The following is a 27,301-nucleotide window of genomic DNA, read 5'->3' on the forward strand; positions in this document are numbered from 1 at the left end:
GCGCGTGCACACTCGCTGCTGGTTTGAGGACTGACAACGAGGAATAAAGTTTATGACACGTGGGACTCAGCATGAATGTAACAACTCACGTGCAAACCGCCACAGATGGTTATAACCGTGAGAACAACAGCCAATGTCTGACCGTGGCAAGAGAATTATTAGGTATCACATCCTGTTATCAGTCAGTTAAACTGAAATAATATCACGTCATGTCCTGCAGCAGGTGCCTCTGGATGACTCGACTTCACGTCGTCATTAATGGTATTTCTTGTGTGTGTTGGTGGTAACGTGGCTCCACTGTGCGGTATTTGTGTTCATGTGCAGCGACGGGACGTCGTCATTAGCTCCGGTAAGCCCCCCACACACCAGGGCTCTTACGGGGAACTGTTCCCAGAAGTACGTCACACGAGCGGGCCCCTGACTGCGACTGCAACTACCGCTAGTGGGGTCGCTGGGACGGACTGAGACCTGTGTCGTTACGTGGGACGCGGTGGATGAGACTTGAGACACGGTCCCGTCCGTGTGTACAGGAGAATAAAGCTCCCGAAAATAGCCTACATTTAAAGCATCGCATCCTGTTTAGCTGTTTCAGCCCGAAACGTCTACGCCCTTCATCTCCACCTGTGGTCGCGGAGCAGGAACCGGGACCCGTCCCAAGCTGCAGCCGCGTCCGACCTTCCTGCAGCTGCTGCTCCAGTCTTTCTGAAAAACAGAAGAAAGGCCCCGGGATGACGTCCATCGGCCGGACTAATGCATCGTCACTGTGGCTGCTTGGCCGCGTCGCTCACGCTCCAACGCCCCCCCGCCCCACCCCACCCCCCCTTACATTTTTAAGTGCTCTTTTCACGTGGAACATGAAAAGAAGAGATTAGAAGTGGAAAAAAGAAATTTGCAGTTATTTCCTGTTAATATCTTTCCCTTGCTGGGCTCTATTGAGAGGAGTCGCCCCTTCACTTTCAAGAGGGCTTAGCAGCAGTTAGCTGGCTCCAGGCTGCGGGGACAATAATCACATTTTAACTCAGCCTCGCACCCCGAGCCCTCACAATAACTCACACCACTTAATTCCTCCTTTCAGAGCCGGCGATGAAACGCCAGAGGCAAAATTAATAGATGCTAATGGCCGCCTTCAGTCAAAGCCGAGCGGGATCCAAACCTGCCAGTAAGGCCTATTAATTAACATGTGGAGGGGGCGAGAGGAGTGTGAGGGGGAGGCGGAGGCCGACATACTGAGGCAGGATGGGGAGGAAAAAGGGGCTCTGCGGTTCACACGGGCCTCCGCGGGGCAGCCCATTGAAGGCGGAGGCAGGGGGGCTTTGTGGAGCGTCCCGGGCCACAATTAGAGGCTGCTGAATGGGCTGGCATTTGTCCTCCAGGTCCCAAAGCTGCACAGGAAGGGCCGAGTCCGGGGCCGCATGGGTCGAATCTGACGCCCAAATGATGTCTGATCAGCGGAGGGGGCGACGGGGACACGCCTGGGAACAGCCTGGAAATGTGTCCATTAAATCTACCGGATGTTTTTCTCATTTCGACCCTTTTCAGACGGAGAATCTGCTACAATGCTGGAGTCACCTCTCCGCGAAAGTTACGGCTTTCGGCCTTTCAGACACAGGTGACACATAAATGTGCCGATTACGAGACAACGGGCCCCCCAGACATCTAAAAGGCCCCCCACCCCTCATACGTAAGAGAAAGACCCCCAGATCGAGTGACGACGTCATCAGTCAGTTTGTGTTTCTTTTTGTGATCTTTTTTTCGTTTTGCCTCTTTTGTCTTGTGTCTAATTTTACTCGTTTTGCTTGTTCTGCACCTTTTTCTGATCCTCTTTGTCTAGTTTTGCTTGTTTCGTTTCTTCATACAGAGGCTCTGGCCCTGGGACCCCTGACCCCTTGGGCCCCTGGGCCCCTGGGTCTGTAGGCTTGCTCAGTGATCCATCCATGATTTAAATATGACGGGATGATTACAACCGAGTAGGGGTTCAGGACAGGGGCCTTTAGAGCTGAGTTTCCCGCAGCTGTAGGTGAAAAATGTCTCGTTTTGTCCGACCAACGTCCGAAACACAAAGATGTCCAGTTACTTTGACAGAAAATAGACAAAAACGGAAAATCCTCACAGTGGAGAAACTGACACCAGAGAATTGCTGACGTTTTCAATTGATAAACAACTTAATTGATTGTTAATTGACTGTCAAACACGCTCTGGTTCATCTAGGATCTAAATCACAGGTGGCATGTTTGTAGAAATGTGTGAAAAAAAGAAACTCATGATGAACTGAATTCAGTCACAGGTTAAGTTGCCATCTTTCAGAGCAGACCAGACACAGTGTGTAAAAATGTTGTTTATCGGCGTCAATCAGACAAAGCGCTGCCGACTTTCTTTAACTCTGTGTGTGTGTGTGTGTGTGTGTGTGTGTCATCCTGAGTGACAGGTCAATTGACACAGAACAAGACAATTGACCCTGCGGTCAAAGGTCAGAGGAAACCTCCCTCTTTTATCTGAGATCTTTCAGCGAGAAGTTTTCTACCTTCTTTACCTGACTCATGTTGTGACTGTGAACAAGTCAATAACTAAATCCTCAACAGATTTTTGTTTCCTCAAAATTCATTTACTCCACTTTTAGTCCAACTTATACATCAAACATATCATGGAGTTTGTTAAAGGGGATATTTTGGATATTGTTATAATAAAACTTTATGAAATGACGATGTGAAAACAGCTCAAGCTGCAGCTTCACGGAGTTTTACAGTGAGTCTCAGCTCATTGTTCACCTGTTTACTGCTCTGGTTCACTCTCACCGCTCTCATGCAGCAGGCAGATGTTTTCAGGGAAACAGCTGTAAACAGCCTCCGTCCGCTACCTGCTCAGCAGCAAACAGCAGACAGACCCAGTCGGAGACCAGCTGGTGAACGTAGCGGAGCATTTAGCAGCTAAAGAGCCAGATGTTTCCCGCAGGAGCTGGTGGAGACCAAAAGCAGAGCTAAAAGAGAGGAGTACTGTACCTAGAGTCATCAGGTGGACTCCAGATCCAGATGAAGGATCGCGTTGCTCTGTAACTGCTGGATTTGGAAAGAAACAGCTGTTTGATCACATGTTCAACATGTCAGCTTTAAAAGGGGACGATAAGTCAAGTGGACGGAAACAAAAAATTCGGTTATTGATTTAAATGTGAAATGTCCCGGCGGCTCTGATGGACAAATGAATGCCATTTGGATTTTTTTTCCCCTCAATCTTTGCAGAACACGCTCGTTCGTTCATCTTCCTCTGTTTGTGTCACATCCTTTCGTATTTCTGTTACCTATCTATCCATAATTCCAGGTCAGGTGTACAGCGAGTTTCTTCTCTTGCTCCTCTTGCGGAATGAAACCAAATAAGCCTGGAAATGACTCTTCACCTCATTGAGCTCTGCCGTTACAGCAGGGCTCCGTTGTGCCGATTTGTAACGTCTGAGGAACAGTTAAGAACAGAGAAACGCAATTAAATACACACTATATGAACATCATATATTTAGTATTAGAGATATTGCCTTATTACTGTATAATCTCATGCATGAAACACTATTGGTCCCCGCGACGCGCCACAGTTTTGTTATTTCCCCAAACACCCAAATCAGAAAATCCACCCAAACACCCAAATCCGTTTCTGCGTCGGGGCCCCTGGGCCGCCTCGACCGGCCGGTGACGAGGCCTGGGTTTCGGGTTCGTTCAGAGAAACGGGCGTCGGGGCTTCAGGGGTCGTCGTCTTCCTCGACAGCTCCGTCAGTCTCTGCTTCATCATCGCTCCGATCAGCCAAATGGATTATTTCCCTCGTGGCCCCCGACATGCAAAAACAAACAAACCAAGAACAACGACACAACAAGCAGGCAAAGTGGGCAACTGCCCCGGGCTCTGCAGCATCACAGCTGAGGTGGGTTTTGCATTACCGACTAACTTTGCAGGCGAGTCCTGTGTCAAAATCCTGTTTTCGGAGCTTTTGCCACGGTGCTGCAGGATGCACGGGCCCAACAGAGTCCAGTTTAACCCAATGAGTGGAAACTAACACACGTTTGGTTTTCCTCCAGGAGCGCTGGCTGCACTCGATCAACAAAATGGCTGTCGCGGCGGTTGGCTGTGCGCATGCTCAGCGCACCTCTGGCCGGGAGGGCAGGGCAGGTATCAGTGTGCAGCCCGGTGACTGACAGACGCTCCCGGTTCGGCTCAGACTCCAGCATGAGGCGGCAGGAGGCGCGAGGAGACACCGACTGATCAGAGCCCCGCAGCCCCGCAGCCCCGCCGCTCTCCGCTCAAACCCGGCTGCCGCTCGGAGGATCCGCGCCGCGCTCTGACCGGAGACTTTCGAAGGAGTTCGTTTGGTTTTGAACCTGCGAGACGCGGAGCGAAGAGACACCGCCCCGGACACAGGTGAGAGGGAACTTCACCCGCTTCGAGGCGCAAACAATCAGGATTTGCCCACGGCTCTTGCGCACAGGCGGACTCTCGGGGAGAGTTATGGCTCTCCGGGGGAAACTGGGAATCTGAGCTCCCCGAGTCCGAGGAACTGGACCAACTGGACGCCGATTTGTTCATATCTTCAGCATATTCCAGCTCCGCTCAGCTCCAGGTGCTTACAATGTTCCAGCACAGCAATAACAAGAAATGCTTCACCATAGAGTCCCTGGTCGGGAAGGAGGCGAACGGCCACAGTAGCGGCGGCGGCTCCGGGGAGGAGCCCATCCGGCCCACGGCGCTCAGGTTCCCGGAGTCCCTGCACCCGGCCGCCGCCGCCGCCGCCGCGGCCGCCGCCGCCGCCGGGGTCTTCGGCTCCTGCTTCCAGGGAAGCAGCGGCAGGACTTTGTACTCGGCCGGGCCGGACATGGTGCTCCAGGAGCCCGGGACGCACACGCAGAGCCCCGGCGGGCTGCCGCTGCACCCGCTGCAGATCTCCCCGCAGAGCTTCTTCAGCCCGCAGCACCGGGACGCGCTCAGCTTCTACCCCTGGGTGCTGCGGAGCCGGTACCTGGGACACCGCTTCCAAGGTGAGCCGGGGAGAGGGGTGTGTGTGCTCGCTGCTCGTGCTGGAGCCTCGGCCTTTTTTTATTTCTGTGTTTTATTATTTTTATTTCTGGTCCCGTGCTTTTTTTTTTCTTTTTCTTTTTTCTGTCACTTTGTCCATTTTCTCTCAGTCGTTTCTGGTTCTGGTTCCGTTCTGGCTCTGTACTGACGGTCCAGTGGTATCAGACCTGGAATCGGAATCGGGACCATGCTACGCTAGAAATACCACGTCCCCCTCTGTTTTCAGGTTTACGATTCTCTGTCATTATTATAATAATTGAAATAGATGATTATAACAGTAGCTATGAAATCTTTTCTCCTCTAAATAACGAGGGGGTCTGGACCTGCCGGGAAACGCCGGGTGCCGGTTGGGCAGCAGGAAGCCTCCGGTCTCAGCGTGAGTTACGGGGATGAACCGTATTATCGGTTTATTATCGGAGCCTCTCAGAGTTTCTGCTGTTTTAATGAACTTTTTTTCTTTCTTTCTTTTCTTTTCTTTTCTTTTCTTTTCTTTTCCACGTCTTCAGCTGCCGAAGAGGGAAAGTTCACCTATGGCCTGTGTTAATTTACCAGGACATCGGAAGAAGGTTCCTCAGTCTGCGTGGTTCTCTCTCTATTTTTTTTTTAATTGTAGCATATTTTTCTGATCCACACACACACACACACACATCGGACGCACTTTATTGATCGCGTTGAGTCCTGGTTAAAAGACGCAGTTCTCCCGACGCTGACGGGATTTGTACCGAGCCGGTCCCCGCTGCTCCTCCGTTGGCGCCGATGCGTGACATTAATAGCGGCACCTTTCACCCCGTTTCATGGCGCCGACGCCTCTCGCCGCCGGCCTGGGCCTGGAGACGGCCGAATCCAGAGTTTCAGAGTTTCCGCCCGTTACCGTCGCAGCTCGGGGGGCTGGGGCCTCGCGGCGGGGCTCTGCGTCTCCCTCCCGTGACGGGATGTCCGCTCTCCGGTAGCCGGCCGACGTGAATGATCGCAGACCGTGAAAACTGCTGCTCGGTGTCCGGTCCTGCGTTTTCAGGGTCGTTATCATCCGGAGACGCTGATGTTTCTGTCTTTATTATTTTCAGTGACAGAAACGGGATTTTTTTTTTTTTTTTTTTTACTTCAGGCCTTTTTTTATCAAGTTTAAAAAAGGAGAAAAAAAATGTTCTCAACCTTCTTCTTCTTCTTTTAAAGGAGTCTAAAACCTACTTTTGCGTCAGAGCTGCTGTTCACAGCTGGAAAAGAAAACGCGGCCTGATGAGGGGAAACCCGGTGACTGTCTCATTTCTGCCTGAACTCAGTCCGATTCGGCTTTTTCCCGTGTCTGCAGTCTGAACTCCGCCGCCGCACCGACGAGGATTCTTTTCTGCTGCAGTTTTGCTTCATAATAAATGTTGATTCTGTTCACGCGGAAGCGGAGCGGCTGCGTTTTTACAGTGAAAATGACAACGAGGTCAAATCATTTGAGCTCAGACGATTCACGGTTTTTACAGAGAAAATCAGACCATCAACACAAAAGGAGAGAAATCCGAATAATCCATTTAGTCTGGAAACATTTGTGAGGCAACAGAGAGCAAATGATCTGATGAAAAGTTCTCATTCAAATCCTCCTGAATAAAATGGGATGATAAGAATAATAATAATGAACAGAACAAAATAATAACAATCAATTAATGACATGAAAAAACCCAATTATGCTGATCTCTAAATAAATCAAATGACAACAAATAATATCAAATCAATGAATTTTATTAAATTCGGTTAAAAAATAAAAATCAATAAAAACACGACAGCTGAATAGGCCCCGTTCAGAAATCTGATGTGAACTCAGAGCCCGATCAATGCTCCTGAAACCAGACCAGACCAAAGCGGCTTGGATTTCAATGAGGGAACCGAGAACCAGAAGGTTTTTCTTCTGGCTCGGGTCTTCGGTCTTTCCCCTCCTGGTTCGGGTCTTCGGTCTTTCCCCTGCGTTACCGCTGGAAAACGACTCTGCTCCCAGCGAGTGTGACGGTGTCACGGATCGGTCCGACGTCGGCGGAGAGTTGTCAGCCGACGCCGCGTCAGGGCCGCGCGATGCGGCGCTGAGTCCCGGCAGAAGTCCGGTTCGTCTCAACGCGGTGGAGAAGTAAAACCACCGTCAGCGGTTTGCTCGTCTCTCGAGCAAGAGGGGCACGAACCTGACACGTCTTAGGATCTGACTCTCTGCTGCTCTTCGCTTTGAACTGAGTGCTTTGGGGTGTGGGGGGCTCCAGGACACCGTCCCGGGCATCGCGGTCGGTCCCGCTGCCGTCCTACAGACAAACCGTCGGCAGATGGTCCGGTAACAAGCTGCAGCCCTGCTGTGATGACCGAGCCGCTGCGGGTCGGCGAGGACGGAGGAGGTTGAACCGCAGCGACGTCCCTCGTCCCGATGAGTCCCGGCAAGACTTGAAATCCAGGGTCGGTGGTTTGGTTTTTTGGCTCTTCCGTCTGCGGACGTCCGCGACCTCTGACCTCTGACCTCGGGCTGTAATGCTGCCGGGCCTCACTCTGGGTCACCTGTCCCCGTGAGACGTCTGTGGTCGGTTTAATGGTCACCACACGCGGACCGTTCGTCAGGTTCGGCTGCGCCACTGATGATTATTCTCAGGACCAGTGAACCCGCAGATTGTTTTATTCTTTAACCGTGAATTGTCCGAAAATAGTGAAAAATGCCCCCAAAGACGTAGAAACTACAAATTAAATTCAGTTTCAATCACAAACCCTGGCTGCTACTAAATCCTGAGAAAATCTTTTGGAATTCTTGATTCCTTCCGCATGAAAACCTTTTTTATTTTTACTCTTCATGTATTTTAGTTTTTAATTTTAAAGGGATTTTGCACATAAATCCACATTTTATCATTTAGCCCGTCAAAACAATAATATATGTAACAATATATAATAATATAACAATACATCTTATAGTCCAGTAATTAATAATGAATTAACAGTAATAAAAAAATTCCTAATTTTGGTGTTTTTGAGTTTTTGAGTTAATCTGAGGGATAGAATTTGGTGAATTATTAACCTCAACCATTTCAAACCCACTGGATCATCTCAACATGCATCGTTATCTGAAAACAGCAGGTTTTTCTCTTTTTTAATTTTGATTTTACAGAACTGTGATTTTATAAATGAATGAACTAATAGAACCAGCGATGCTTCAGCCTGCGTCTTGTTATCGCTGCTTGTACAGTAATAACATCTTTAACACCTGGTCTGTCGACAGTGTAGCTCTCTGGCTGTGTCATCCTCACCTGTAGTTGGTCAAACTGTGGCTCTGGACCCAGACGGGGTCACAGGGCTCAGTCAGAGGGTCCCACCGGGATCAGCGGGGTTCAGGAGCTAAAAGCTGCGAGTCGTCCCCACGGGTGATCTGTGGATACCTGTCGGCTGATCAGTGTTCAAACACACACACACACACACACACACACACACGCATTACCCTAACCAAAACCTGATTCTAACCTGAACCCTAAAACCAGGCCTGCCCTTTGAAGGTGTGAGGACAAACTGAATTTTATTCACTAATTCTTTTTTTTAGATTTTATTCTACCAGGCCAAATAAAGACACAATTAAAAGATAAAGTGACGCAGATGTTTGTTTTTAGGCCCCGTCTCAGGCGAGTTTTTCCAGAAAATCCGACCCGTCCGCATTTATTAAAATATCACATCAGTGGTAAACGTGACGTGACTCAATAATATTTAATTATAATAATGACATTAATGACAACAGCATCATAGTTCGGCACTTATCGTAATAATAATGACAGACTGCTGGTTTCAACACATTAAGGCTGCATTTCATGATTATTTTCCATTATCCGTTAATCTGACAATTATAATATTTTATTATTATTATTATTATTATTATTATTATTATTTTATTATTTTATTATTTTATTATAATTATTAAACCCAGTTTCTCAGAACCAGTCCAGTCCAAACCCCCCAAAATTACATTCACTATCATGGAAGACAGAACAAAAACTCAGCAGTTATTGATGTTTGACAGGCTGAAGTAGGAAGTTTCTGGCATTGTTGGTTATGAACTTAAACCACTGATCAATTATGAAAACAGATGTTATTCATTTTCTGTCCGTTATTAAATCGACCGATTGTTTCAGTTCTACTCTTAATTATATAAGTTATAATTAAGATTGTGGCTGTTGCAAACCTGAAATACATAATCTTTTAAATCACGATTAAAATATAAAATTGATTAATTGTTCAGCCCTTTTTTGATATTTTTTATTTTTTTATTTTTAAGGAAACTCAGTCATTTTCCTCAAACAGCTGCTCACTGTAGTTTTTTTTTTAAAATCAGACAAACAGGAGGAAACAGTGAATGTGTTGGGGACTATTTTGAGCGGTGGATTAATCCACATTTGGAGCTGTAGTGAGTATTTGTGGCAGCAGGACTGTGTGTGTGTGTGTGTGTGACCGAGTCTAAATGAACCACAGTGTGTGTGTTCACGGTGATGAAGGAACATGTCACCCAGAGCAACAGTGTGACTCACTGATGTGTTTTAATAGTTTTAAGAAACATCGGAGCTCCGAGGCTCAGAGGGACCGGATACATCAGGTCGGTTTGTGGTGCATCACAGTTAAACGGAGCAGAGTTACCTGTCGCTGTTCTAATACCCAGGTGATCCATTAACTCCAGGTGTGAGGAGCAGTCAGGTGGCAGAAAATAAAGCTGGGGGCCTTTTTGAGAGTTCAGGTGTACATGTGAGGGTCTCAACCTGGGGCCCAGGGACAGCTAGAAGTCCCCAAGGGAGCAGAGGAAGTCCTCTGTCTGTTCTTGACCTTGCAGCAGCTATTCTGGAGGTCTCAGTCATATCACGTGGTCGTCATCAGCAGATGAAGCTTACCAAGTTGTCATGGAAGCTGAGGTTCAGATTTTGTCCCACATGAATGAGAAGTCCTTAAAGTGCTCATGTGAACGTCTACTGGGCAAACTCTAGGAGCAGTGGGAGAGTTTCTTCTCAGATGTGGACCATGTTCTGTGCTGAGCATTTGTTGTAGCTCGCTGTCAGTTCGCATATTGAAAATCCTTTTTCTTAGACGCAAAGTGATCTGGTTCTAGCTCCTCCTTGTGTCCTGATGCGGCCTCGTCTCCTCCCGCAGCACAACATCCACCTGTAGTGAGTCCAGCATCACTAAACTGGTTTACGGTTCTGTTTAGGCTCTCACAAAGCCTGGTTCAGGTTCAGGAAAGATCCTGGTCTGGTTTAACACAGTAAAAGTTCACAGTGACCTCAGACACCACCTGTTTATGTACATTGAACCAGAACCACCATCTTACCTGAACCTCAACCCGAGTGCTGTTGTTGTCTAAGCCAACAGACGGGACTCTGGATGTGAAGCTGGTCTCTGGTCTGACAGTCCTGAACTGAGGACTCTTTATGTGGACCCCGTAAGTCCTCCATCCGCCTGAACCACCTCCTGGCGACTCTGGTGCTGTTAAAAAACGTAGCCTCATTCCCTCAAAAAAACCATTTTACAGCTATAGAGAAGTTCACTATCTCTGTAAATACCCGCCTGTTTCGTGGTTATGTTACTGCTCTGGTAATTGATGACATTCAATGTGTTGACCCTTGACCCCTGTCGAGTCACAAAGGTCAGTGACATGGCTTGAATTGAGTAAAAGCTGGTTGTCAGACTGTTATTTATTGGTCAGGAAGAATAGTGTCCCCCAAAACCTCGTAGGTTTCACTGATGAGTTGGAGTACTGTAATGAAAGTTCTGAATTTGGATTTACCCGGGCAGACCTACATTCTACCCCTATTTAGAATCCATTCGAAATCTTGTGTGGGTCGACTCGCTACTGGAAAGCCCCGATTATGCTGTGAAAGAGTCGATGAGATGAGGATGTGTGGAGCTGGACCAAAACCAGGCTTTTTGGGCCTGAGGTCAGCGGGACGTGGCCGAAATGAGTTGGGCTTTATCGTGAGGCGCCCTCTAGTGGCCGTTAGTAATTACTACGGGAGCAAAGGAGGAAGTCAGGTGACGTCGTATAAAGATCGACTAGGTCCGGGTTGGGGGGGGGTGAGGAAGGGTGGATCGACGACACACGGCTCGGTTCGTTTCCAGTTTGAAACCGATAGACGTCATCGTTTGCTTTATCCATGTCCACAACTGTTACCATGACGATGACGGTCGCCGGTGTGCTCCTATGGCTCGAACCCGAGGGCAGGGACGGACGACCTCCGACTTACACGACCTTGGTCTCCTTTGGGGACATTACGTGGACTTGAATTCATTCCCTGGAGACTTACCCCACTACCTACCTGACCCCAACAAAAACCAAAACCACTCACCCAAAAATCAGCCTTTGTCCAACCGGGGACACGACCTCTGTCCCCGGTTGGACAAACTGTCCCCAGTTAATGGGTCTTGAGTCTGAAATTGGTCCCCGAAAGTAGCCCATGACAGAGAGACACACACACACACAGACTCTGACAGGTCTGGACTCGTTTTCAGAGCCAGGGCAGCCTGATGTACCATCTGCCCCAACAAAACTCCTCCCCTCCTCCATAGCCTTTTTTTTACCCCTCCCCCTACTCCTCCTGTCCTTCCTTTGCATCCTCCTCTTTCTTCTTCTCCGCCTTTGGGTCTACACTTCACCTCCTCTTCCCCTCCCTCCTCCTTTTCCTCTGAAAGTGAAAATATTCTCAGGCTTTTCTCTCAGACTTTTATTTTGTAAACGCCACATTGACGTCTTTATCTCCTCCTCTCGTCTTACTCCTTTTACTCTCTCTACCCCCCCCCCCCATCTCCTGTACTTCCTTCTCAAATGACATCTCCTCTTGTTTGTCCTTCTTTTGTCTTCACCATCCTTCTTTCACTCCTCTTCCTCTCCCTCCTCCTCCTGACTCCTCCTCTCTCTCCTCTGTCCATCTTTTCCTCACTTTTCTTCCCTTCTGCTCACCTTTGTCCTGCTCGTTTTCTTTCCTTCTCCATCTCCATTTCATCGTCTTTCCCCTGGTAGTCCTCCTCCTCCCGTTCCTCTTCATCTCTCCTCCTCCTCCTCACTTGCAGCTCGTTATTTCAGTGTTCTTGCAGTGTTTATGAAAACATCAGAGGTCGACCTGAGTGGTTACGGAGCAGACAAAGAAAAGGCCAACAGTCATCCTGTGTGACTGACAGGTCGCCGTTCATCATCGCTCTGTTTTCAACACCTGCTTCTGTTTACATTCCTCCTCCTGCTCCTCTTCCTCCTCTTCTTCTCTCACGGCAGCAGCTGAAGCTGTTTGTCAGTGAAGAGTCCAGTGACAGGAAACCTGTTCCTGTCTCTCTGCAGAGTTTTTGCCACTGAATCTGAGATAAACAGTTCGTCTTCGGTCTCTAGCCGCGACATGATGAGTTTGACTACGCGCTGTCTGTCCTGTTGTCGCTGCCTGCTTTTGGTTTCACGTTTGCAGACGAGACCTTGTCAACCGTAAAGTGTCGGACCGATTCGAAGACGGAGAGAAACCTCCGCTGAATGTGAAAAGCCCTTAAACAAGCGCCCGACAGGTTGTTACCTCAGATATTCAGTCTGCAGGTTTTAGACTCAAACACCGTGGGAATTAAGGATGCTGGCTCTCTTACTGGGGCTTGTATGGTCAATGTGCCAAACGCAGAGATGCACTACGTGGCCGAAAGTATGTGGACAACAGCCTCCACTGTTCCTGGCTCAGAAACTCCGGGGTGTCCGTACACTTTCAGCCCTATAAAACCGTTTTTTTAAAAATGTACTTCTGCTGCTGTTTTTGCTTCCTGGAGGAAAAAGAAAATCCGAACGTTGCGTTTTCATCCTGAGAACAGAAACGTCTTTTAACCTGCCTTCGTTGTTGTCAGGAGCCTTTCAGGCCGCGAGGCTGCAAACGCTGCAGCACGTTCTCATTAGCTGCCCCCCGAATGTGACCTTCAAACTAAAGGTCATCAGAGACTGGAAACAGGAGGTAACATCTGTGGGTCAAAGTTAGACCCAAGCAGAAACTCTGGTTTGGTCTTGGCTTGTTTTTTTCTTCTTTTTCTTCTTTATCTTTAATCAGTCAGGACATACAACGCGTTATGTTTGGTTACAGACAGGTTTTCTTCTTTTTCCTCGAACAGCTGCATAATTAATTTGAGATGTTACCAGGCAGCAGGTGGTTTTCACGAGTCCATTCCGTGAACGATCAGAACAGGATCTGGATTTTTCTGAACCTTAGGCTCTTTTTGATCATTTCATTTCATAATTTTTATCGTCACTGTCTCGCTCCGACTGATGAGACGGGATTTATTGAAGCACACGTCAACACGTTCGAAAAGAAAACTAGTTTCTTTTTTAAAATAAATGTTTTCAGTGGAGAAAAGTCAAATCGCTTCAGTCAAATTAGCAGAATCAAAGTTATTCTAGAGGTTATTTCCTTTATTCTTCAAATATCCGATGTCATAGTTGGTTTAGCTGGAGTTCAGTAGTTTTTATAAACTTTTTTTTTTTAATTGATAGTTTTTTTTATTTTTTTTGCAGATAAAACTTAATTAACTTAAAGTAAAAAGTACTGAAACGTAAGCCGAGGCAAAGCAGGTATCATTCATTCATTAGAAGTAAACTGCATAATCGTGACTGGATGGTCGGAACAAATAGTGTGTAGCACTAACAGACCAAGAAATAACAGGACCATTAATTAAAGAAACCACGGAAACTGAAACTACAGAGTTCTTCATCCTAGTTCTTGGCAGTTTTCATGGAGCCCGTTCTTCATCTCCATTTTGTTCTTGACTCATTTTTTAATCTGGGATTTGTTTGTGGTTTCGGAGCCTTCGCTGCCTCCAGCCTTGGAATTCTTTCGCTCCTGTGCTGAAACCGACGTCCGACCGACTCTGTTGTTGCTCTGAAGCATCACCTCGGGTCCTCTGACCTTCAACAGAACTCAACCGTCATAGCTGCAAACCGAGACGCCCATCAGTCAGGGCTTGCGACTCTGAATTTGCCTATGAATATCGCTTTAGAGAAGCTAGCGCTGGATAAAAGGCGCGAGCACGTGTCAGCCCTCTGCACGCCATCATTGTCCTCCTCGCCTCCTCGAAGCCGCCGATCAACCCACTTTTTTGCGTAGCGCATGTCGGCGGCCACGTCTCCTTTCAGCCGAGCTGAAGCGGTTAAAGAGAACTCATGCATGGATTTGTTTTTATGTAAAATACATTGAAAAATTTCAATAAACGATTTCAATAAACAGTCAGAAAAATAAAGCAGATGTTGATTGTGGGTTTGGAGCCAAAGCGGGGACACAAAGAATCCCAACGTCCGGTTTTCCCGCCATTGTCTCGCTCTGATCAGACGGGATTTACTTTACTTCACGTCAACGCGTCTGATGAACAAATTAGTTCCGAAATCGCTTCATCACTTAAGTAAAATCACAATAATGGAAAAAAACTTTTTCAAATTCCACTTGTAAATATCAGCAGGAAAACAAACTTTAGTATCAGGTCTCCTAATACTTCTGGGGAGCATTAAATCATAGATGTTCAGGTGTAGTTTAGCAGTTTAAACAAGAGCGACACACACATTTTATCAGGTTTATTTACATTTGAACTGTGCAAAGTAACTTCAGTTGTCAGATAAATGTGGCGGAGCAAAAGCAGAGAAGCCTCCAGAATGGAAATACTCCAGTAATTAATTTCTAGAATCACACTTCAGTGTTGGCAGCGAATCGAACACTGAGAAGTAACTTTACTCGTCTACTTGAAAAGGCTGGTTCCTTTCAAAGGGAGTTTTAAGACGACCGTGGGGTCGTGTCTGAATCACATTCATCGTATTTATTTCTTTGTGTTTCTGCCTAAATATAATAATAATAATACATAATATATAATAGATACACCAACATATAAAGTAAATAGTTGCTATAATGTGCACTGAGACCAAAATAGTCACGAATGAAAAAGCTGAACACAAAAAGAATCAAACTGACACCAGTAAAAACAAACATGCAGAAGCTGTGACTTTCTTAAACTCTAGATCCGGATCAGGTTCATATTTGTGTGAATGAGAGTAGCTTTTGTCCTTAGAGCAGAAAGTGAGTGTAAAGTGAGTGGACCCTGAGACAGACTTCGCTCGGTTTGACTGCAGCTCCAAGCGCAGATAACCGCTTCAGCAAAGGCAGACGAGGTGTTTGATCAGGTTAACAAGACATCCCAGAGCAAACGGCGCACACACACACACACACGACCCTCCGTCACGTTGGCTGTCATTCTTTGTCTTTGTCACACACACACACACACACACACACACTGGTGCATGTTTTAACAACACGGAGCGGTGCGGCTCCTTCGGACGCCTTTCTAAGAGGGTGTGGCAGCACCTCTCTCTGCGCCTCCCGCCAAAGCTAAGGCCAGGCAGAGCGGCTGTAGTCCCCTCCCTCCAATAAGGAGCCATGGGTCCTGTATAGGAAGCGGGCGCGTCCTCAGCGTCCAACGGAAGGTGGCACCGCCGCATCAACACAGCCTCCAGTTTGAACCTGAGAGACGAGCGGCTGCTGAGGACAGGAGGAAGAGACGGAAGGAGCGGGCCGCCCTTCGGACGCCGCCGGCGCAGGGCTCCCCCAGAGGTAGACAGACCGTCCTCCCCTGAACAAGCCGACGACAAGGACGTTTCGTCCAGGCCTCAATGTGTTAAAGCAGTTTGAGACGCGGAAGGATTAGGACACGACGGGCCCCTGGGGACAGACATGTAGTAGACCCCCACCCCTGCTACATAGGAACAAGCCCCCCAAAGAGACACAATACAACCACGAACCGCACAGCCACGTTGATTTGCGGGTATTTTGCGTCGTTCTCTGTCTCTCTGTGCTGGTTTCGCATGGCTTCGTGTCTCTTTCCGGGATATTTTCCTGACCGTCGGGCCCCTTGACCCAAATACACGTACATACTGTGTTCAGCACAGTTTTCTTGCTGTAATCGTTCCTCCTGTTCACGCCGGACATTAAGAGACCCCTTCATAATGAGCGTTCAGTGTAAGTGGTGGGGGACGAGATCCACATAACACGTCCTTCAGGGCATCTGAGGCCAATATGAGGCCTCGGCAGCCTGAGTCCGTCATTTTAAAGGGAAGTTTCCTCGTTGAGCTGCAGTGGAGGGACAGTGGCTCAAAGAGGGACTGTGATTGTAACGTGTCTCCGATGAAGCCTCGTGTTTAACACAGAGCGAGGACTGTGGATCTTAAATAGATCTGGGGATCGATCTCTGCACAACAAGTACGGACAGGAGGACTGGTCACGGCAAGCAAAACCTGTCTCAGTCTTCTTAAGGACACCTGACTGTTGTCTTTAAGACAGACAGGCGGGATTAAAAAACAGATCAAATATTGATTAACTAACTGATCGGGTCCAGCTCCAGTAGCATCGCATGCTTCCACCCCCGTCCTGTCAACCTACCTACATGAAGAGACAAATCAGTAAACACCATCGGTGCAGACCAGGCGTTGCGGGTTCCTCCGATATGAACATAACCACTAGTGTCCTGTTGTTGGAAGAGATGTTAGCTGTTTGCTAATTCATTAACTTTCAGCTGAAATGGTTCCTATCGTGGACACGGGTCCGTTCTCTTCCTCATCACCTTCTGTCCACTTTCATTTCATTCATCTTTTCATTTGTTCTGATAAAGTACACAATCTGTGTAAATGTTTACGCCATGTAAACACGCGGATGGATTACTGAACAGGCCCACCAGACGCGGGCCCAGGGACCCAAGTGGTCAGGGGGGGCCTGGGCCAGAGCCTCTATTTCAAGTGACTGTCGATACATCCTGTTAAAATGTTTTAACAACCACAACTAGATGCAAAACGACGGCAAACGACGCGGCTACAAAGCTGTTTTGTCTCTTCCGGTCTGGGGTTCTAGCTCCTACGAAGAACGGGCAGGAGGCCTTTCACAGGCCTGTGCTCTGAGACCTGCTGTATCACAATCGGTCCATGTGTCCATGTCCTGCCAGTAACGTCCAACAGTGTCGGGTTCATCCTGCGTTGACACAAAAGCTGTCAGTGTCTGAACACTGGAAACAAAAGCCAGATCTTTCCTTTACAAGTTTCCATTTCTGTCGTCTTCATCCCTTCAGCTCCTCAGACCCAAACTTTCCTTGATTCAACAAATCTGAGTCCACCCCATCTTCCCCAGTTCCAGACCAACGTCTGTGAACCTGTAGACCAGGTTTCAGGCCAGAGCTTACACATATTAACCTGTGTGTGTGTGTGTGTGTGTGTGTGTGTGTGTGTGTGTGTGTGTGTGTGTGTGTGTGTGTGTGTGTGTGCGTGCGTGTGTGCGCGTGTGTGTGTGTGTGCGTGTGTGTGCGCGTGTGTGCGTTCAGGGGAGGACAGCAGTCCGGAGAACCTGCTGCTTCACGGTCCGTTCTCCAGGAAACCCAAAAGGATCCGGACGGCGTTCTCTCCGTCTCAGCTGCTCCGTCTGGAACGGGCCTTCGAGAAAAATCACTACGTGGTCGGAGCCGAGAGGAAGCAGTTGGCCAGTGGGCTGTGTCTGACCGAGACGCAGGTAGGCATGATGGGAAACTGAGGAAGAGGAGGAGGGCAGGATGGGAGGGCCTTTACAGTAGTTTATTTCTCTTTTATGAGAATGTAACATAAAAAAACCCCACAATTACAGTGAAAATAAAAACCAAATTTATCTGACAAGGATCAAAATAACAAAACTGATCATAACAGTTAGTTACTGAATAAACGGCTGATCGGACGCACGAGTTAACGATTATTAACCCACTGACAGGACTTGACACTTTCTCCCAGAAAATATGAATGAATGAAAACTGAGCAGAAAAAATCGATAAAGAAACAAAACGCAAATCATTTCCCCCCAAAAAGAAATGGATGAAAAATATGTGAATTCAGAAATTTCAATTTTTTGTTGGGAATATTTCAATTGTGAATTTGGTTTGATTTGATTGTGATATGAATTGCTGAATATCTTTATAAATGAATGAATCATAGAAGCAAGAATGGATGAATAATAAATGGACAGAGAAACACAGGTAAACGTTGTCTTGAAAAAATGAATGAATCAATTACTGACTAATACATTTATATAAAAACATACAATAAAAAACTTTAAAAGACTGAATAGAATTATTTCATTAGGAACTTCAATGAAGTAAAAAAAAAAAAAGAGTAAATTAGACACACTGGAGGAAAAACTAATCAATAATCGGTGATCGACAGTTTTGTCGGAAACCAACGTTGAGCCTTCAGATCACATTAAAGTAACACCAGTGTGTGTGTGTATTTCACGAACCTCGAACCCTGCCGGCGTTAGCGCCTCGCTCAGTGACCGGCCGTCGTGGTTTCCAGTGGAACTTGTCCTGGTCTCTGATCAGGCTTCCCAGCGTCCTCGGGTCTGAGCTGGCGTCACGCTGTGTTCAGGGCTGCTGGCGACGATCCAGATCAGGGCAACGATTTGGGGGGAGGGGGAGCGAGTCGACGGTTAGTCAGCTCCTTCTGCCTTTTCTCAGGGGTAATCGACAGTGTTTGTCATCGGGTCGCCACAGCGATACGAGCCCTGACGCCAGTCAAACGACGTGAATCATCCGCAATTATTTATGAGCTAATTTCACAATGGAGGACAGGAAGAGCGAGGGAGGGAGAGCGATCCATCAATCAGCGCGGAATCACAGCCATCAGCAGTTATTAATCAGACGTAAATTAGAGCTTTGCTGTCATTGCACTTTTATAGACAATAATGATCGAGCGATCTGCATTCCTGTAGGAGATTTGAGGGCTTTGATCCAAAAACTCCTCACATCAGTTTTAATAAAGGGCTGCCAGCCCAAGTGCTCAGAGCCTTTACTTAAGTTAAAGTAGCAGAACCACACTGTAACAACGCTGCCTTTTGGAAAACAGGTGAGGTCTCTTTACCGTTTTTCAAGCTTATCGTTCTTATTAGCACAGAGTGAGCTCATGTAAAACCCAGCAGAGCTTTTTCACGGCTCCAGCCTGAGCAGGTCGAATCCGACACGCCACCGCAAACAGCCGAGTGGCTGGCAAAGAAATGTAGAGCAGTCAAAAGTACAATAAAATACGTGGAAATACTCCAGCAAACTACAAGTACATGATGTTGTATCTGGGTAAATGTACTTAGTTACTTTCCATCACTGATGTTCACTGTTGACCAAAAAAAAAAAAACGAGTCAAGCACCATGTAAAGAAATGAGCGATTCTCCGTCACAACAGAGTTTTAATCAGAGGTGGAAAGCATCATGTCGCGGTGCTTCTGCTTGACTAGAGTACTTCCGTCATGTGCGACTCTGCAGTTCTTGGCTGCCGTCCCGCGAGAACCATGAAAAACAGCCTGTTTTCTTCTTTGTGATGCCGCATCAAAAAAAGGTTGATTCGGCCTAAGAAGCAGCGAAATCTTCTAGAGTCGCGAAGAAACACTTAACCCTTCGTTTTACTTGAAAAATTCCAAATGAAGGCTGTTCATCTGACGGCCACTGCTACTTTTGAGAGTAAATTTTTAGTTTGACATTCTGGGAAATACTCTTGTTCATTCATGTCTCTGTTTTAAGTGCAGATCTGGAGTCAGGAGCTGATTGGCTTAGATGAACTTATCTTATCTTACCTTAGCATGAAGACTGGAAGCGGTTTGCCAGGAAATAGTTTCAGCTCATATCTCCCCCTAAAGCCACTACTTGTCTGGTGCTGGTAGGTGTGTTTCTGAGCTCTGGACTGAGCCAGGCTAGCGGTTTCCACCTGCTTCCAGTCTTTGTGCTAAGCTAAGCTAACCATGTTCTGGCTCCTGTGCTTGGCACACACAGATCAGATTGATATGATATGAAAGAAAGAGAATAAGAGGATTTCCTGTTGGGTGTTGAACTAATCTTTCAATCCTATAAAGTTTTTATGAATCTGTGCCATCTGACTCATAAATTGGAGACAAAGAGGACGGTGATGCCGGTCTGGGCCTCCATCGAGATATCGCACCAATTACAGACCACAGCCTCACGGATTGCGGCCCGAATGTTACGAGGCCTGCCAAAGGTCACGGTGGAAACTACTAACTTCCCCCTCAGTAAACTTTTCATTCCCTGTGATCCACAGAGGACGGCTGAGCCATTGGTTCAGATCCTGACTGTCTCAGCCGATGTTCATACACGAGAGCTGTGACGACACACCACAGATCTTCGGGTCAATCGGTTTGGGTCAGTGTAGCGCAGACGCGGTACCGGCTAGTGTTCCCTCAGTGTTTGCTTTAATTGTTGTATAACTGTTACTGTGTTACTGCGTCAAAACAACCTCTTGTCTTGGGTGGTTTTCTACCCGTGGGAACTGCATTGAGTTATCCTTTGAGTTGATTTTTTGATTATTGATTAATGTGCCGGTCGTTGTCTCAATAATTCGTTTAGTCCAGAAACTGAAAAAAAAAATGTCCGTCAGTTTCACAAAGTCCAAGGCGGCGTCTTCAGAAGTCTCGTTTGGTCCGACCAACAGTCCAAAACCGGAAGAGATTCACTTTACATTCGTATAAAATACAAGTGAAAACAGATGCGTTTGGTATTCTTCCACGGAAATTACTTCCACGATTAGTTGATAATTGAAATAGTTGCAGATTATTTTTCTGTCTGTCGATTAATCGACTGATCCTTGCAGCTCTGTGAATTTTAGTGTTGCTGCTGAGCAGCGTTGCATTGCCCGTACGCCGGCAGAGGGAACGCGAAAAGTAGCGCGGGAAATAAATCGCAACCTTCCCGGGGCTCGGCAGAATATTCGTGGTCTCCACAGGATGAATACTCCTCACCTTAACGACCCCGTGACCTTTCCTCCTGCATCACCAGCAGGCCAAAATAGGCACTACGAACCTCTAAATCATCAGCCGGGGGGAAATGTTCAGCGTGCAGGCTCCCGTTTGATGTATCGTAAAATGTTTTTGTGTGATTGTATCTTAATCTCCGAGTTTAGATCATCTGACTCTCCTCAGACGTCTTGTCATGTCACAGCGAAGCTCATAAATGTCAGAGAACTCTTGCCAGTTTTGTCGGCGAGAGCAGATACGATCCCTGGAGACAAGTTAAGAGGAAACCGGCCCCGCACACGTTTTCTTTTTGTTCTGCCGTTCGACTCGTCAGCTGTGGAGCTAACGCCGTCTGACGTCCCAATCAGGGAGAGGATCTGACATTAGAGTGTCACCTCGGGCCTTTGGAGGCTCTGAGGAGACACTCGGGTATTTTCTGTCATCCAGATTGTGCAACACGGGGTCTGAGTCAGCACGGTGACTTCTACAGGACGAGTTTTAACAGTTCTACATTACACACGTTTTTCCTGAGTAAAGATACTTAATCATTGTGAAGCTCCTACACAGTCGTCATTACCGCTTACAGCTGCAGAAGTTGCTTTTGGCGTTGCAGCCACCTATTTTTCCAAAGATTTCCTAAGAGTTATAGAAGGATTACGAAACAGTAGAGCCCCGGGCGCAGGCAGCTAAAAGCCTTCTCTTTAAATGGTGGTCAACGGTTTCTCCTTTTTAGGAGAATATTCAAATGACACTACAAGGTCCCTTCGGTAGCCGTCCAACAAGGTTGAGAGGTCGTGAAAGTGCTCAGAAAAATGAGAACCTGAGCATCGAGAATGAAATGACAGCCGAGCAAACTCATCTACTAAAGAACCAATACGAGAATGTGAAAATCAATGGTGGAAATTAAAAAAGGACATTTACTCATTTCCTTTTCTGTTTTAAGCTTCTCCTCTGCCACATTTCAGAGGAATTATTGCAGTTTTTAGGCCACTTCATCCACCTGGCAGCTGCAGTTGCCAAAAAGATATCAAATATAATGAAATGCTACAGATCAAACTAGTAAAAAGTAACTCAGCCTCGCCATAATCCCATAATATATAGAATAACGTCTGAAAGGAGCCAGTCCTTTTATTTCTACTTAAGCTGTAACTAAAAGTCCAGAACAAAAAATATTAGGAGCAAAATGGATTCAAGTATCGAAAGTCAGTTAAAAGTAGTTGCTACACAGAAGAGCTTCTCTCATCCCTGGATACAATGAGGAGTTGTAGTAGTGGTATAAGGTGGTGATATGATTCTTAGCAGTATTAAAGGGATATTGTGCTTCCATACAGTCAAAACGCGAGCAGCAGAGGCCGAGACGTCCCGCGTTCAGTGGGTTTTTGATCAGATGTGTTTTCTGTGTGTCAAGACGTACTGTGCCTCTCTCCGTCCAGGTGAAGGTGTGGTTTCAGAACCGCAGGACGAAGCACAAGCGCCAGAAGCTGGAGGAGGAGTCTCCTGAAGCTCAGCAGAAGAGGAAGGGCAGTCAGCACGTCAGCCGCTGGAGGGCGGCCACACAGCAGGCGGGAGGGGAGGACGTGGACGTCATCAGCGAGGACTAGACTGCAGCGCGCGCACGCCCACGCACGCACGCGCACGCACACACACACACAGAGCTGTCCGCACACAATGATAACGCACGTTCAGTCAGACGCACACGCTTCCATAGAGTCGTATCGCGGAGACGCCCGGAGGACTTTCAAGGTGCAGTCAGACGCCTTCTCCACTTGTTTCACAGCTCTTCCTCTGTGCGTCAGGAATTAGACTCGTCCTGGCCAACGATGAACTACAGCTCCGTGTCCTGTTGCAACTCAGGTCGATGAGTTTTCTCCTCACCCATGTTCGTCATCGTAAGGATTTTCCAAATTTTGCGGCGAATTGCTCGTTAATTTACGTCCGCGTGGACCGTGCGGACTAAACCAGGCAGGTCTCGAGACGTAATCCGCATAAATCCAAACAGGGCTTTGTCAGAGGAGAGAGAGCAGAGTTCACCGAGGAGAAAACCATGACACACAAGTAGAAAAGCAACTTGGGCAAAAAGCGGACACTGAACGCACCACGAGGCTGACTTCAGCTCTCAGGACCAACAACGTAGAGCAGCAGAGCTGAGCTGTAATGACTCTGTAAACCACGATCTGCGAACCTTTGGATTCATACACCAAAACAAAAAGTGAGAGCTCACCCAAGAGTGTAGTCAGTGTTTTGAGCTGGAGCTGGATCTGGATCTGGGTGGGCGGGAGTCTTCCTGTCTCCAAAGCCGATCTCTCCTCGTTTTTGCATGAATTCTCCTTTACATCCGCTCATTTCCACCTCGGGGGAAACGTCATGCTGTTGGGCTCAGGGTAATTCTCAGTGAGCTCCGTTACTATTTTCATTGGTCTAAAAAAGAGACGTAAACTTATCGAGCTGGAACACTTTTATAGTTTCAAGAGATTCTGTAGAGACACACTGAGCTGAGCTGTAGCCAAGATGTAAATGTATATATATGTGTGTGTGTGTGTGTGTGTGTGTGTGTGTGTGTGTGTGTGTGTGTGTGTGTGTGTGTGTTCAGGTCGTCATTCATGGCTTTTTTTTATTTAAGTGGTGTTTTGCCTGGTTTGGTTAGAAAGAAATCCTGGTCCTAACGTTTGGCTCACTTCAACACACATTCCTCAAAGTTGTATTATACACTATTATTTCAATTTCAAAATAAAAGATGATGTTGCAACATGAGACGCATTTTGACAGGCTTCACTGATCCAACCGACGCCGGTCCAGAGACTCGTGCATGAGAACGCGACGCTGCAACGATCTGCAGTTTGCACATGAGCAGCGCTCGCTGGTCGCTGTCCCAAAACCAAAAGCCTGAATTCCACCAAAATTGAAATTTACTAATCGGATCTTGTCTCAAAAAATCTCCGCATCCGCCAAAACACAGAGGTTACAGCGTTCGTGTCCTCTGTGTTGGCTGCAGCGCTGACGGCCTTTGGCATGTTTGCCAAAAAGGCTTTGCCAACTAGCTCCGGTGTTCTCAAGTGGTCAGAATCGGCCAAAAACAGCTGGAGGAGACGGAACAGATTTCATACCGAGCTTGAAATGAAAATCCCTCGAAACCTGTTGTGAGTTTCCAGATCGGTTTCTGCTCCCGCTCAGATCCTCAACTACTGTTTGATTACGGCCCCTTTTTCTTTTCTGCTTTGTCACAAACAGACTTTAATCCTAACAGACGCAATAATCTGTCCAAAAATAAACTGATGAAAAATGTGGAAAACTTGTGAATGGAATACATTTCTCCAGAATGTAAAACGTCGTTACAGTGACATTCAGACTTCGACCAATGTTACATTTGTCCTTTTTTAGCACTTGGACAGTTTGTTACATTCAGATCCACTGTGTCTACAGAAGTCTAATAGATGAATGACGCACGCATGCAAACACACACACACACACACACACACACACACACACACACACACACACACACACACGCCCGTGGACTGCTCATCTCCTTGAGGACTGGTGGATGTCCCTGAAGGCATCGGCGCTCATGCAAACCGCAGGAAGTTAAAAACACAACTCTCCTGTTATGGACAGAAAAAAAAACGAAACCAAACTCGGATCAGCTGCGAGGGAGGAGCTTCAAAAAAACCCTGTGGCTTCCTGTTGGAGATCTGACGCTTCCGAGAGGTAAAAATAAAAAAGTCCAAACGTGGTCGCAGCTGCTGACTGAACACTCGATGGTGCCAAACGAAACCAGGGTCCTGAAAAAAGAGACGAGCGAAGCGAGAGGAGAAGCCGCTCTGCTGCAGGTTTCCCAGCGTCTGTCTGCAACAGACGGCGACCGGCTCGCAGCAAATCTGCCGGAACGAGAAACATGACTGAAAGAAGAAAACGAGGCTCCTCCAACAGGAGAGTGGAAACGGGGGAGTTTTCACCCTGAACTCAGATGAACGCTTTCTATTGGAGCAAGTTCTCCTGAAGCTCCGAGACTCCAGGCCCCTCTGAGTCGTTCAGACCCTTTTAACCGGTCTCTGCCCCACTTTCACTTCCTTTAGGATCACAGACCTTCTCTCTGGAGCCGCGCTTTAAAACCAGCCGCCAGAAAAGTTGGTCGCTGAGATTTCGCTGTCCAACGGGGGAACGACAGCTGGGACTGGGCACCGAAGCATCCTTAGAGCAGAAGTTAGAAAACAAGGGTGGCCGACGCGAGCGCACCCCATGTCCCTCTCCCCCGGTTCCGAACCGGCCTCTGCGACTCACACAAGGCCTCTCTCGTGGTTTTCGTTCAGCCGAGCTGCGGAGGAAAATCCGAACGCCTCATCGTTTCCTCCAGGATGAAGCTGATTATTTTCTCTGAGGTTTAATAATGTCAGTCTTGACCACTGGCAGAGCCTGGTGCCAGCGCGTGCTACCGAAATAACCATCCCTCAGCCTCTTCTGTTAAAATGTCCATTTGTCCAAGTGCTCGTCTGATTTAAAATATGCACAGAAAACCTCAGGAACCTGGTTCAGGTTTTCAGAGACAAGGGACAGTGAATCATGTGTACCATGTATTAACGGCGCAGGCGGTGTGTTAGTGGGTTTTCAAGACCACGACGGCGTCAACATACAGTGAGGCTCCTTCCGTCTTCGCTCGAAAAGCATTCTGGGAAACGTAGGAAAATAAACTGGTCCAACTAGATGAGAGCGGTTCACCGAGAAAAGGAAAACTCCGACATTTTTTCAACACAAAATGGCTGGTGCAGAACATCGGACCGATGATATCTAGCAGGGGGGGTTTGGTTTGCGTGTTAAAGGTGAAACTCTTCACTTCCTGATGGAGGAAGCTCCGATCTTCTGTTTTCACAAAGTTTTGTTGGACTGTTTGCAAGAACCCCCCCATGAAAAACAACTACAGTGCCACCTGTACTGGGCTGGTGTTATTCTAATTATTCTGGATGTCTGTCGACAAATCCCAGGTTCAGACCCAGACCATCAGTGTGTCGGTCCGTCTCTCAGCAGCTTCCCTCCTCCGTCCGTGGCTCTCAGCTCCCAGACCATTGGTTCCTGCTGAAGACGAAAACAAAACCCCTCACAAATATATAGTTTCCTTCAACAAAAAGGCTCAGACATGTCAACAGCTGCTCACTGTCCTTTTTTAAAACGACCCACGGGAGGAAACCATGGAGGAACAAGATAAATCCTCTCAAGCAGATGCAGTCACTGTTGGTCTGAGTCTTTTTCATGGGATTTCCTGACAATAAGAAAATGACTGAATGTCAGCAGAGCTGAAGCTGAAAGTACCGTCAGCCTCAACGCCGCCGCCGTGTGTCTGTGCGTACATCATACAGAGAAAAAGAAAAACTCCTGCTGGACTGCCAGAGTACGGCAGCGTCCTGGGCCCTGCTCAGCGGCACTGCGGCAGAACCGCGGCGGCCAGAGACCAGCTGATCCTGGAGCAGTTTGGACCAGTTTCACTTTTCATTCTGCTGGTAGTTTTTGTCTTTTTGGAAACAAACAAACAAACGGAAAAAAAAATGTAGGTATTTATGTAAAAATGGATTTGAGAAAAGTTTTCTATGCATCTGATGTGTACATACTGATGAGAATAATAATGGTGGACTGTCCTGTTTGTTTGTTTCTCTCACTGCATCAGTTCATCTGTTCGTTCTCTTTGTTTCTTCTCCCTGGACAGATTTACCTCATCATCTCCTTATGTAGCACTTCTTCCTCCTCTTCTTCTTCTTCTTCCTCTTCCTCCTCCTCTTCTTCTTCTTCTTCTTCCACTTAGATCTATTTTTTCATCGTTTTAGGATCGAATGCACTAACTGTACAACTCGTTTTTCCTCTGAAAATGGAAATTAATGAGACAGAAGCTTTGTACTCTCTGTGTTCCGATTTGGAAAAAATATAAATAAAATGAAATAAAATGAAAAGTTTTGTTCATGTGTTGAAAATACGAAACAACACAAATATTCCTTTATTGCTCCTAATAACGTTTCTTTTAATTTTCTCCAACACGTTGCACCGGTTGTAAAATCTTCCGGGACAAATTTGAGATTTTAGCCCATAAACAAGACCGAAATGACGAAATCAGAAACGTAGCATCAGCTCAGTTTGGACAAAATGTGGTTTTAATTTCGAGCATTTGTGCTTTAAACGGGACCCGAAGAAGAACATAGAAACATTACATTTGATCTGTTGCTCAACGAAAAAGGGAAAAATGAGTTTATTATTATGAGGCCCAGTATTACTACTATCATCATCATCATCATTATCATGATATATGAGGATGATGATGATAACACTAATAATACATTTTCCTGTAACGGTTTCTCCTAAAAAAGACGATATGAATCTATTAGTTCAAACCAAAGAGACTGCGACACAACGACTGAGCTGAAACAATAATATTAATAACGAAGCCGATCATTTGTGAAAATGTTCAGATTTAAACGCAACGAGATTCAGTGAAGTGAAACCGACGTTTTCAA

The 27,301-nt window shown here is 46.9% G+C and overlaps 1 protein-coding gene across 1 annotated transcript; it reads left to right on the plus strand.

Moving 5' to 3' along the window:
- The first annotated feature begins 4,196 nt into the window (after positions 1 to 4,196).
- emx3 (empty spiracles homeobox 3) lies at positions 4,197 to 24,078 on the plus strand. Its single transcript, XM_040119000.1, has 3 exons — positions 4,197 to 5,009; positions 17,380 to 17,564; positions 22,244 to 24,078. Exons 1-3 carry the CDS (start codon positions 4,604 to 4,606, stop codon positions 22,409 to 22,411), a joined length of 759 nt encoding a protein of 252 aa, XP_039974934.1. The 5' UTR covers positions 4,197 to 4,603; the 3' UTR covers positions 22,412 to 24,078.
- Positions 24,079 to 27,301: the final 3,223 nt, after the last annotated feature.

Source organism: Xiphias gladius, chromosome 23, assembly GCF_016859285.1.
Source record: "Xiphias gladius isolate SHS-SW01 ecotype Sanya breed wild chromosome 23, ASM1685928v1, whole genome shotgun sequence".
Lineage (NCBI taxonomy): Eukaryota > Metazoa > Chordata > Actinopteri > Istiophoriformes > Xiphiidae > Xiphias > Xiphias gladius.